Raw genomic sequence first — 13,894 nt, forward strand, 5'->3', positions numbered from 1 at the left:
TTCCTTTATAGAAGATGGTATATGGTGTTTGAGCATTGCTTACGAAGGCACAGCTTTACCCTGATTATAGGAAAACCTACTGTAGGTGTCCAATTACAGTGAGCATGCCAGATATGCTCCCTTTTTGTGTAGAGACCATGACAAATCAGCTTTGTGTAGTGTAACCAATTCCTGACAAATATGGTGAAAGATTCAGAAATGCTCCTCTACTGAATATATGGATCTCTGGAAATGCCAGGGGAATGCCTAATTTATGCTCCATCACGGTGTTGCGATGCTTTGTGAGCTTGTAGACCTGCTGTTTTCGGTCTGCGAGTATAAATCAGGCTTAAATTCATTGACACTAGCCTACAAACAGCAACCTCACGCACAATTTCAGAGGTCCTGGAGTGAAGGACGCACAGGCAATGACCAATTTCAATTCTGAAAATGGTGAGAGTTTATTCTTGCAAGTGTAAGGTAGGCCATGTGGAAAATGCTGACACTTTGGGAAAATGTTCAACCATCTGGCCTTCACCTGGGCCAGTGGGTTTTGAGAGCATTATCCTGATTTTTTCAAAATCACTTACCTGCAGGCCATCATGCCTTCACAAAAGCCTGTTACGGTTGCTATAAGCTTACTCACACTCACACTCCTCCAATAACAGGTCAGCAATTGCATCCAAACTGGAGTGGAATCACCCTGTGGGTAGCATGGGAGAAATTTAATTAAAATACTATAGGAGATGGAGGGGAGGGGAGAACTAGATGTCAAGCACTGTTTGCTTTGTTTGCAGATGCACATGCAATCATCCTTGCTGTTCTTGGGGGTTTTGCTGCCATGATATTTAATTAGGCATTCCTACATAAGTGTCCTAGTGGTTTGATTTACACTGTGTGTGTGTGTGTGTGTGTGTGTGTGTGTGTGTGTGTGTGTGTGTGTGTGTGTGTGTGTGTGTGTGTGTGTGTGTGTGTGTGTGTGTGTGTGTGTGTGTGTGTGAGAGAGAGAAAGAGATGTAGGTCACAGGTGGAGGCAGCGAATCATTGTGCCAAAATAATGTGTCATAATGTCAGTTTTCTGCTACACTAAAATGAAAGAAATAAGACACCAGAGAACAAGGTCATTCATCAATACTTGCTATTGTCAAATTCTCCGGAAAGACCAATTACTGCTGTAAGGGGAAAATGGCAACATTATCTGGTATGCATGTGTGTGTGTGTGTGTGTGTGTGTGTGTGTGTGTGTATGTATGTATGTAATGTATGTGCATATACTATATGTATATAAAGCATTGGTTGGGTTATTGCGTGGGTGTAATAGATTCTTCCTCCCCCTCTCTATATCCCCTCTCTCCCTCACCTATCGGTCTCTCTCTTTCCATCTCTCACTGATCGAGCTCTGGTCTTGGGGCGGCCATAGCTTGTAGTTGAGAGGTAGTTTAGTAATTGGAATGTTTCTAAGTGCTGCTCCCCCTGAACACTCAATATGACCGCTGAGCAGCCATCAGCTGGGCCAAACTGAAACTGAATTTCCCCGGTGGGACTAGTTAGGTCTACATTTGGTCTGACATCACATGTCACAAAGAGAGAGAGAGGGGAAGGGAAGCTGGGAGGGAGATAGGGAGCAACAGAGCCTATTTAACCCATACAATAACCCCAGCAACGCCCGGCAAGCTGTTAATATACAAACTTGTTATAGCCCCTACAAATTGATAACCAGTGCACGCATGCTTGTTTACAACTGGAATGTAAATCACCTTATAATTAGGTTGTTTGTGGCGTTACATGGTCAGTGTTGGACTGTATAGGGAGACCTAGTGTTGTAGTGTGCATTTACAATAATATTTTTCTGCAGACTGATCTTGCAATGGATCAGTAAGTCAACATAACAGCATGAGCTGGAGTGGAACAAATGCCCAGTGGTAAGCACTGCTGCCTCACAGTAAGAATAACCAGGGTGTGTGGAGGTTGCGTGTTCTCACCGTGTTCATGTGCGTTTCAGCAAGAAAGGGGAAAAAAAATAAAAGAGAGAGAGAAACATGGTGTTAGGGACATATACCTGCCAGTGCCCTTGACTGAGGCCATAGACCTGGAGCTTGTACTGTACCTGGGCATCAGAGAATAGCTTCTCACTGCTCCTAAAAGTTAGGATGGAACAAACACAGAGGACACATTCTGTGCAAGTGTAAAATGTACGTACAGAACTCACCATGCTGGAATAAGTCACAGAAAAAGTACATAAATGGAAGAAAAGAGTCATTTAGTTTGCTCAAAGTCAGTGCTGTAAGTGAACGGTGAGGGGTAGTAGATAGGCTACTATGCATTTTGATGAGCTTCTGCAAGATAATGACTCTTAATCTCACACACAGTTGTGCGGGGCATAATTTAATGAATCACTTTTAGTTAATAGGCCTGCGATTTCTTGTTCCAATGGTGTGTCCACTACTTACGTACGTTGTATAATAATGAGTATATTCAGAGCATTCAACAAGAGTTGAGAGACCTCCTTTATGAATTGTCCACTTCTTATGCAAGCAAGTGAGGAAGTTAACTACATTTGTCTTAGTGGTACTTAATGAGCAGACTTTAATTAGGTATTCATGCATACAGTGTGTATGACAAAGAGGGAAGAGAAGAACCTACAGTGGGAGGTGTGAGTGAGCGAATGAGGAAGGAATGTCAATAATTTATGTCTTTATGTACATTCACAAGTACATCCATCATTCTATAGGGACAGAACCAGGAGCCAGCGCATGGACTGAGCTTAATTAGAAAATAATGCCCCGAGCATTCATCTAAAACGTTCACTGCAACTGTAGAAGATAAAGCACATTTTAATTACAGGTCTCTTTGTAGGTCACAAACAGTCAGTCAATCACTGGACCTGGGGCAGACATGGTTAAATGTTCCCAAAGGAAATCGGCTATTTAGTGAACAAAATGCTATTCTTGTTTTTTAATCCCTCCCCTGCAAGGTTTTTAATCAGTGTTTCATTTTCTACATAGGAGACTATATTTAAGTTGTCAATATCAAGTATGGGGGAAAGCAAAATGAGAAAATGTAAGTCTCTGCATAAACACTGTGACACTGGGGGCCACATCTATGTGTCATATCCCCCTGTATGAATGAATGAACCACTGTAAAGCGCTTTGAGTAAGTTTGAGTACTTAGAAAAGCCATCAAAATGCAATTCATTATTATTATTATTATTATTATTATCATTATATTAATACACACTGTATGAGGATTTACATCATCTTCTTCTATCCATCGGGGTCGCCACAGCGGATCATTCATTTCCATCCATTTCTGTTCTGTACTGCCTCGGTCACTCCAGCCACCTGCATGTCCTCTCTCACTGAATCAATAAACCTCCTTTTAGGAATTCCTCTTCTCCTCTTGCCTGGCAACTCCATCTTCAGCATCCTTCTCCCACAGCATGTACCCCCCATCCCTCCTCTGCACATGGCCAAACCATCTCCTCGCCTCTCTTGTTTTATCCCTAGCCCTTCTAACCCGGGCTGATCGTCTAATCATTAGACGAAGAATTGAGGATGCTACGATTCTCATTAGGAGTGACAAGGATTGACAGCATAAGAAATTAATACATTAGATTCATATGTATTAATTTCTGATCCTGTCAATCCTTGTCACTCCTATTGAGAATCGTAGCATCCTCATTTTTGCCAGCTCAGTGTCCTTGTGGTTAATGTCTGCCCTGAGATTGGGAGGTCGGGGTTCGATCCCTGGCCGGGTCATACCAAAGACTATATAAGCGGAACCCAATGCCTTCCTGCTTGGTACTTAGCATCAAGGGTTGTCACCCCCTGCGAACATACTAGCGTAATGTCCAGGGGGTGTACTTATACATCAAGCTGCCTCACGCTACAAAAGCAGGAGATAGGTTCCAGCCCTATAAGCCACATGGCTCGGCAAGGCTTTCCAGCTCCGTCTCCTGTGTCTTCATCAGTGCCACCGTTACCAAGCCGTACAGCATGGCTGCTCTCACTACTGTCTTATACATCTTCCCTCTCACTCTTGCTGGTACCCTTCTGTCACAAATCACCACACTTTCCTCCATCCATTCCACCCTGCCTGCGCTCTCTTCTTCACCTCTTTTCCGCACTCCCCATTCCTTTGGATATAGGTATTTAAACTCCTTCACCTTCGCCACCTCTACTCCTTGCATCCTCACTGTCTTCTCTCTCGTTCAGACACACATATTCTGTCTTACTCCTGCTTACTGTCATTCCTCTTTTCTCTAATGCATGCCTCCACCTTTCCAGACTCTCCTCAACCTGTTCCCTCCTCTCACTACATATCACAATGTCGTCCGCGAACATCATAGTACACGGTGCCTCCCGCCTGACTTCATCTGTCAACCTGTACATTATCAATGCAAACGAGAAAGGGCTCGGAGCCGATCCTTGGTGTAGGCCCACCCCCACCTTGAAAACATCTGTCACTCCCACCGCACTCCTCACCACTGTCACGCTATCCTCATACATGTCCTGCATCATTTTGACATACTTCCCCATACCCTTCCCCATATCATATGCTTTTTCTAGTTCCACAAAGACAGTGGATCTCCATCAACACTCTCAGTATGAACAGTGCATCTGTAGTGCTCTTCCTTGGCATAAACCCATACTGCTGGTCGCTAATTGTCACCTCTCTTCTTAGCCTAGCCACATAGCTTCATGATGTGGCTCATCAGCGTTATACCGCTGTAGTTACTACAACTCTGTACATCGCCCTTGTTCTTGAAAATTAGTACCAGTATACTACTTCTCCACTGTTCCGGCATTTTCTCACCTTCCAGGATTGTGTTGAACATTTAGTGAGTAACTCAACTGCAGTCTCTCCTAGACATTTCCACACCTCTACCGGCATATCGTCTGGACCAACTTCCTCCTTCCCAATCTCCCTCACTTTCTGGTTCACTAGTCACTACCCACCCATCCTCTAACCTGACTCAGATGGAAGAAGCTTGCTTCAGACACTTGTTTCACAACCTACTTCCATCTGGTATCTCGGTAGCCCAACCGCTGAAGAGGGCGGTCCCTTTTTTCAAGCTACTTGGCAGGTGATTGGATGGGACCGTCTGTCTATCACCGTCTGGGCGTGCTAAATCCAACCAATTTTGACGTGTCTACATGACATATAGTAGCTGCTTTGTATACTTTTCAACCATGATGAATAGTGAAAGAACTACAATAGAGGTATATCCTTCCCATCTCGGTCCCTCTGTCTAGCCAATCGCTCCTTGGTGTCCAGCCTCTCATGAAACTTCTCATACTGTATACACCAAAGGCCAATTTGAATACCTTGCAAAATAACATGCAAAATGGCAACCACACTCAAAACAGCTTAAAAACAAAACCACTGAACATATAGTAAAATAATAAATCTTTTGCCTTTCAACCAAAATAAACATTATAATCAAAATAAACATTTCAAACAAAACAAACATTTCAACCTCATGTTCACCAACCAAGCAATCTGTTCTGAGTCACAGTGTTATGAATTTCAACCAGCAATCAGTGTAGGTGGTGGAAATGTAAAAAGTCAGCATTACAACAAGTTTTAGTTGAGCATACGATAATGCATCAAAGTTGGTAAGTTAAGAATGTAATGTAATTGTTTGTCTGTACAGACCTATAGTAGCTCCTGTGTGGTGTGAAGACCATTTTTCTTCTCACGTACTACTGCAGGCTGACACTGCTTTTATACCATGGTTACTGGTCAGTGATTGTTGATTGCTGTCTAGTTGTGATTGCTGAATGCTGTGACTAGTCTGTGACTGCTGCTGATTGCTGTGACTGGAATCCCCGCCCACAGGAATTTACAGACAGCAGTGACACGTGTACACAGCAACACAGAAACCTGGGTTACTAACCTACAGTAGGTATCTGTTTGAAGGCAAAATTAGACATTTTCAAGTCTCTGCAGAAGTAGGCTGGTGAGGGGCCACATTATGCGAGTCAGAAATGGAGAGTTTACAAAAAGTGTTTCCTTCCGCAAGAGGATGTCCAATAATACATTATCTTACGGTCTCGCAGCTGGGATGTGGCTACCTGTAATTATAATTATATATGAAGAACTGCCCTATACTGCCTTGCATGGGTTCTGCAATGCGGTAACGGTTTAAATCTCCAAATTGTTTCCACCCAGTTCTAGTACCTATATTGAATTTAAATGTCACCAAGAATTGGCAGGCACTACTAGGCAGAGACCTCCGATTGACTGGTTCGCTATTGGCAGAAAGAGAAACATAAAACAACCATTCTCTCCATTTTACATTTTGGTGGTATAATTTGTTTTTTTCCCCTTTTAGATCTTCTGCATTTTATAGGTTTTTTTTTAAAGATACTGTAAGTCAGCATAGAGAGACCAAGGGCAGAGAGAGGGGAGAGACATGCAAGTTTATTATGGAAAATATGAATATCCAGTCAGGTTGACAATATTATTATGAAGATTCAGGCAGAAAAACAGCATTTAAAACTAGAACCAGGATGCCTGGCCCCTTCGGGCAGAAGCCTCCTGAGGTGTAAATCTCTTACATACACAGAGATGCTCTCCCTAAATGGTGATAAATATGGACAGGCTATACTAAGTGACAGCACAATAATCATGCTGACTGTATGACTGTACTCGAGCTGTTTAATAAGATATTCAAGAATATCAATCAATCAGACTGGTTAAGTGAAGGACACAAAAGTACAGTATACTGTATATACTAAAACAGATTCTACTGACAGAGTGTAGGAGCCCAGTCCATGGGGAGGTCAGCTGTTGGATTGACAGCTGCCGTCAAAGAGCTATGGTTCAAATACAATTAAATAGAACAGAAATGATCAAACCCGGGTCCTCATACTCGGCTCACTAGGAGCATATTGCCTTTACATTAACTGGCTGAGCCACTAGGCACCCCATGGTGGTATCATTTATAGACACACAGCCACCACCACCACTCTGACCTATTACCCAGCATCGGTGGGTGGTGGGTAACACAAGGCCAGTCACTGTAATTTAATTGTGGCAGGCTGGTTTAGACACTTTCAAACAAATACAAATAAGCAAGGGGACGGAGATTAATCTAGTCATAAATCAACCTCCTCTCCTTGAGCTCAACTACACCTATATTAGGAAATATCCTTGGAACAAAATAGAAAAAGCCAAAAGAAGAGGCACCCCAGTACCTCTCTGAGTGAAAGCCCACATAAATAATGCTGCAGTATATAGTCGTTCATGCAGTTGACCCCGGCAGGAACGGTTCGAATCTTACCCAAGGTGCTTTACTGCATGTTGTCCCCTCCCATCTCCTGTCTCTCTTTTCACTTTCATATTTGAATAAAGCATAAAATGCCCCGAAATAAATATTGCAAAAAAAGATGAGCAGTCCTTGATACTGATCATTCAAAAGTGTTCATTCACTGTTGAATGCCAAAGCACATCAATACATCAATAAAAACTCAATTTATCATTTGCAACTAACCGCCGCCAAGGCCAAATCTGTGTATCAATACTAGCGACAAAGCCCAGTGGAAGATAAGATTACATGCAAGGTGTGATTGATCTCCGACAAGAGGACATCCAGTACATTTGTCTTTGTGGTTCACAGCTGGAGGATAAGACACGACATTAGTGATGGAGTACGACCACCACAATACATTGTATCCTTGCCTGAAACCCACAGATGCTTGTGACAGGAGGGGCATCATGATGTGAAATACCCCTTGAATGGCTACTGCTGATGCTGTTGTGGGGATTAAACCAGGCTTATAATGGCCTGGGGGATTTGTGCGGCTGCCGGGTGACAGCCGTCGAATTGGGTGGCAGGCAGAAAAGAATTGCACCTAGAACACAGCACTCAATCTATACAGTCGCCAATCACTGTGGGAATCTATTGACCATGTAAAAAAAGAAAAGAAACTGCTGAGAGAAAAGACATATATAGGCTTGCTTTAAGAGCTGTGAATGATAGTAGAGCATCGTCATTTGAACACATCTACTTTAAAACTAGTTTATCTTGGCCTCTAGTATATAATAATCCCATGAAAGCTACAGTATATTACATATGAGTGCTCAAACTCCATTCTACAACAGTATCTGTATCCTATTGTAGACTTGTTTGGGGATTTTGCTAGATTAATTTTTCCATGGGCATGAGAGCTACTTTACATCCTCAACGGCTAATTCATGCAGGACCCACAGTTGCTATGGCAATAACTGTGGCAGCAAAAATAAGGGGGTGGGGGTGGGGTGGGTAGTAGGCATAGTATCCTGAGTTGACAGGCAAATAGCTGTTTTCAGTTTATTCCACCAGCTGATTCTTTCTATCAGCGGCGACAGGCCGATCGGGTGGATACAGTCAAAGAGCTTGTGTTTGTGTTGAGCGGTGATAAATTACATGTGAGGTCATGGCTATGCGAGCTGCACTCACAGATTCAATGAGACCAAACTCATATCCTTCTGATATCTCCCTGCCTCCCCAGGAATCAGAAGGTGCAGAAACAAATCCCATAATCCTAATTAAGTATGGCCTCCTATTGCAGCGTAGAAAATGCCCAGTTGTTTACACAGCTGAGCCCCCGTTCAGCTCCCATGCTCTGTTCAAACACACAGTTTAGGATCATCTTTGCAATGCTGAGGAGAAAGTGATAAAAGATAATTGGGAGTGGTAGGAATCACTTTCCAGGGAGAAGTTGAAAGTTTAACTGAGTGTTGCGCAGCACGCTGCAGACTACTTCCGTACACTGTCAAGGGATGAAAGATTCTGACTTTGGAATTTGAGGGCATGAGTCATTTTCACAGACTCAGTCATCTCATGGTCAATTGAGCAACCTGGTGTGGTAGAGACATCCACTAGCGCTGTCCTTACTGTGAATACCCATTTGACTCTTCCTTCCAAAGTTCCAATCCACTTTTTATCCTGCCCACATGCATGCATGGCAGGGTATTATAATCGGTCCAGTACGGGTGGTATGAGCAAAATAAATAGAGAACGGGTAGCTGGATTTTCATGAAACTTGGTGGGATTTATCATCACTAGGCTGCACCAAAGAGAGGGTGTCAAGGTCACAATGAAGATCAGAATACATTTCAGTTAAATTAAATTACATAATCAGTCATATCTCTGGTAGGGAGATGTACAACAAGAGATGTTGGTGCTTTTTTTTGGTTCCTTCCAGTACAATAAACAACCATCAATACATGTCTCAAAACATATTATGTCCTACACTGTGTGTATTTTCTGGCAGCGGTAGCTGCCACGGCACTGTTTCCTAAGCCACGGCAGCTGGCGGCCCTATAGACAGCGAAGCTTCGTTGCCTATATAGGCAGATTGCCTAAAATAGCATAGTTTTACTGAGGTTAGGGTTAGGTTTAGGAGGTACCAGTAGCTGCCGGTGGCTCTCAGTTAAACTATGCCTAAACCTAACTTCAGTAAAACCATGCCTAAACCTAACCTCAGTAAAACCATGCCTAAACCTAATCTCAGTAAAACCATGCCTAAAGCCAACCTTAACCTCAGTAAAACTATGCTACTGTATATAGGCAGCTTTACTGCCTATAGTATCTATACAGAGGGGTTCTCAAAGTGGGTGCCGTCACGGCAGTCCAGGGGTGCCGCAAACATTTTATAATATTTATTTGGACATTTATATAATTATTTCATACAAATTATTAATATCATTTTAAAATGTGCAGTTCAAAGTTATTTTCAGTCAGTTCTAACCAAAACGGCTATTATCTCAAGTTTTCCTCACTACATATCTCTGGGAGAATAAATGGCAAATGCGCTTATATTATGTTTCCCCTTATATGGAGTTGCTTGGAGGAGAACATGTTTTTATTACTTCATTTTATTACTGCATCGTGACATGTTGTGAGCTTGTAGATCTGCTATTTTCAAACATTTTTGTACTTTTACTTTAAGTATATTTTGATGCCAATACTTTTGTACTTTTACTCAAGTAACAAGTATTTTTATATTGTGGTATTGCTACTTTTACTTAAGTAAAATATCTGAGTACTTCTTCCACCACTGGTCATCATCTTATAATAATTAACAATAACAAAAACTTTAATAATTTGGATTAAAAAAATGCTAGATCATACTGTTATGCTAAATGTAATAGTAAAATATGGCATAAATATAATATGCATGGGAGTGAAAATTATTAATATAAAGTAGGGGTGCCTCGGATTAAAAAAATATTTATAGGGGTGCCCTGGGCCAAAAAAGTTTGAGAACCCCTATAGGGCCGGCAGCTGGAAAGTTCAGTAGTTCTGGGTTGCTCAGGTAGCAAACAGGAAGCAGTTAGGTTGTCAAAGTAGAGTACACAAATCTGTGCAACTGATGACAGTCCACCAGATCGTAGCTAATGTATGCAGTAGCTTATGTACAGAAGATTTAACAATAAAGAAACCTTCAAATAATAATATATTTCAATGCAATGCATGATCTTCTGATACTATGCAAGGACAGTCACCTCAAGTGACCTTTAACCCCACTTCTAATCAGTTTATCCTTGAGCCCAAGTGGACAATTGTTCCAAACGTTATGAAATCGCCGCAAAGCATTTGTGAGATATCACGTTGACAAGGTTGGCACAGACGTACGTACGATCCATAAACACAATACCTCTGGCCAAGGCTGTGGCCGTCAGACGCATAATTGGATTTATTTTGTGCATGTGGTCAGTGACCTTGACCTTTGACAACCTACTTCTAATCGGTTCATCCTCGAGTCCAAGCAGACATTTGTGCCAAATGTCATGAATTTCCTCAAGGGATTACTGAGATATTGTGTTCACAAGGATGTGACAGACAGGAGGTCACGGGGACCTTAACCAGTGGACATATGTGAGGTCAGAGGGGCTTATTGTCGGTATTAGCAGAGCAACGAGGGCATCTATTCCCTTTACAACGTGCCAGAACCCTGGAAGACGGATTGCTGAAGTGGAGTGCCATGCCCACTACCAACAGTTCCCACTTCCCAGTACCTAGAGGACAACTTAGTTACCAAAGCCGTGCTACTCATACACTTATATGCCGAGTTGCTGGTGCCTGGGATTGAACCCAGAACCTTTTGGTGCAAAGGAGAGTGCTGTACCAACTGAGCTACCCATATATTATGATTACATCCCATAAACATTAACAATGACCATTAATTCAACCGACTGGGCTATTAGTTTTTTCTACATGTATAAATGTATACATCCAATGGGTCATTAGTTCATATTATTGTTGTTACTGCTAGTTTTGTGAGGGGAAATTCAATTTCACATCTCAGCCAATTTGGAAGGCATGAAGCATTTATTAGCTTCTAGTTTTAAAGGTTTGCCTTGCTCCCTTTGTCACACAAGGGAACAAATGACTGCAGGTTAAAGAACAGTAGACATACACAGACAATGAAAAGGCACACAAAGCCAATTACAATGTTAGGACAAAGTGTTTTCTTTCAGCCAGTCTTGACACCTCTGTGGTCCCTTTCAACGTTTGGTTTGTCATTTCTTTCAAATCTCTTCCAAGTGCAGCATTTTATTAATACTGTACATCAGCAGGAATACATTTAAATAATTTCACATTCAGGTGCATAAAGTAATTTCAATATTTCATTCAAATTAGAGGCAATGTTGCAGTTCAACAAATGAATTATAATTGGTGTTTACTCCTTGATGTTTGAACCCTGCAAAGATAAATGTATGAAACAAAAAATAATTTAAAAAACAAAAGGCTAAATTACATGGCAATAAAAAAATGATTTCCACACACACAAGATAATGAGAATCAACATAGAAATTGAGTTTATTTTATTTAGTTGTGTTGATATTGTCATATTGTCAATATTGTGGATTTCTTTTATTATCTATTATGTTCATGCACTAGTTAGTGTGGTTGCCCTAACAGGGAAACCAGACTATAGTACTCTATACACTTTATTTCATGTTCTAGATAAACTTTATTTTTGCACGCTACTCCTCACAGTTTTTATCCCCCAATGTTGTGCCATATGTCAAAATGACCGGCTTGACCGGGAATCGTGCGCTTGTATTTTGCTAAGAGATTGGTTGCATAGTTTAATTGATATTAATTTATTAGTGCATTACATTTCCCCATCCACTTTAATGGGAAAATGAAAAAACTCGATTTCAAGTATTTTTTTCTCAAAAAATGTAAGGGCTAGAGTTACAAGACTTGGAGGGGTGGTTCATGATTTAGTCAGAAATTATTAAAAAAATAATTAAACCATTCGGCCTCATGATGGCGCTATAAAAGCCCCCTTTACGTTTTGGCATATAACTCTTGAACCGTAGGTCGTAAAATAAAAATCTTTTTTTCCCTAGATTCCTTGGGTCAAGACGCAACTCCCCCCATTTGCGTCAGGATAGATTTTCCGCCATTTTGAATTTTCTTCAAAACACACTTTTAGCTCCTCCCCTCCCACATATTTCACAAAAATCAGTACACATGATCTCTGGGCCCATGCGATGAACTTATCCAAACGGCATTTTGATAGTCCTTACCGTTCGTCCGTAAATGGCTTCCAAAGTTAGTGGGAGGGGCCTTGTTTACAAAAAAGGTAAAAAATCACGAACGAAACGTCCGGTCAATCCCAAATTTCAATCACATGTCAAGGGTGGTTCACTCAACGAATCCCCAAAAGCATTTCCACTTTGATCCATAGGGGGCGTCACAAATGCGCAAAATGTAACCGTTTGATGCAAAAACACCATTTTTGGGGGGATCAATTCTCTCAAAATGAAACACAAGTGATCTTAGGAGTGCCATGACGATGTCCTTGGCCTGCTATATTTTTGGGAGGGGCCTGTTTCTTTAGTGGAAGGGGCCTATTTCCTCAAATCAAAACGGCACGTGTCACGAACGCGGGATCCGATCAGCACCGAATTCGAATCGCACGTAGCGTGGCATCCGACGGTATTCCTCGAGTCCCGGCGGCCGCGACTCGCGAACGGCGTTGGTAATCACACTTTGCAATTTCCCAGAATTGCGACGCGTCTAGTTAATCATTTTGTTCCAGTAAGGTCAAATATGAAGTGGAAGTAGGCATTTAATATCCATCACTGACTGTGTTGATGCAGACATTGATTATAATCATGCTAAAGAAAAACACAAGGAGCCAGTGGAAATGTGGAGGTGCAAATGTTTTATTTATTTTAAATAAAAATCAAATGATGCACACAAATCTTCTTTAGAATTTGGAATGGAACTCAAGAGTTGAAATAACAAATATCTATTTAGAAAACAAATTCCCAGAGCAGCACTCCACCAGTCACCGGGGCCGAGGTCCTCTAGCTGTTGTGGCCTTGAAGAGCCTCTGCCATGAACAACTTCCCAAGGTTCTGGGAGGTGAATTCCTTGACATTCTGGCAGTAATTGTTAATTTGCCCTGTTGGAGGGTGCATGCGCGCACGCACAGACACACACACACACACACACACACACGTGGGAGGAGAAACAGAACGACAACATATCAAATTAGTGGGAAACTGGGTAAAGAGAAAGAGAAGAATGTCAACATGTAGCAGAAAGCCATGCGCTGAGAGACAGCAGGGGGCTGACTTGGAGATTGAGTCAATAAACTCTAGATTAATGTAATTTCAAGATAATGGCTGAGATAATTACAGAACAAAACCCGAGCTCCTGCGTGGGGAGCAGAGGCAGCTGATGGAGTTTGGAGGGTGGGAAGCTGGCTACCTGCGATGTAGGGGTGTGTGTGTGTGTGTGTGTGTGTGTGTGTGTGTGTGTGTGTGTGTGTGTGTATAGGACATATAGGATGCGGCAGATAAGCGCTGTGGGAGTAACTGATGGGCACATCACGAAGTGTGAAGGGCCTGTGTGTGTGTGTGTGTGTGTGTGTGTGTGTGTGTGTGTGTGTGTGTGTGTG

The 13,894-nt window shown here is 42.0% G+C and overlaps 1 protein-coding gene across 1 annotated transcript in view; it reads right to left on the minus strand.

Annotated features, from left to right (window-relative positions):
• Positions 1-13,133: 13,133 nt before the first annotated feature.
• LOC311042768 (eukaryotic translation initiation factor 3 subunit H) overlaps positions 13,134-13,894 on the minus strand; it is a 59,469-nt gene continuing 58,708 nt past the window's right edge. The window contains exon 8 of the mRNA XM_084053757.1: positions 13,134-13,396. Coding sequence (XP_083909883.1) covers positions 13,299-13,396 — 98 coding nt within the window. The 3' untranslated portion in view covers positions 13,134-13,298. The remainder of the gene's footprint in view (positions 13,397-13,894) is intronic.

Source organism: Gymnoscopelus microlampas (genome assembly GCF_963454915.1).
Source record: "Gymnoscopelus microlampas genome assembly, chromosome: 3".
Lineage (NCBI taxonomy): Eukaryota > Metazoa > Chordata > Actinopteri > Myctophiformes > Myctophidae > Gymnoscopelus > Gymnoscopelus microlampas.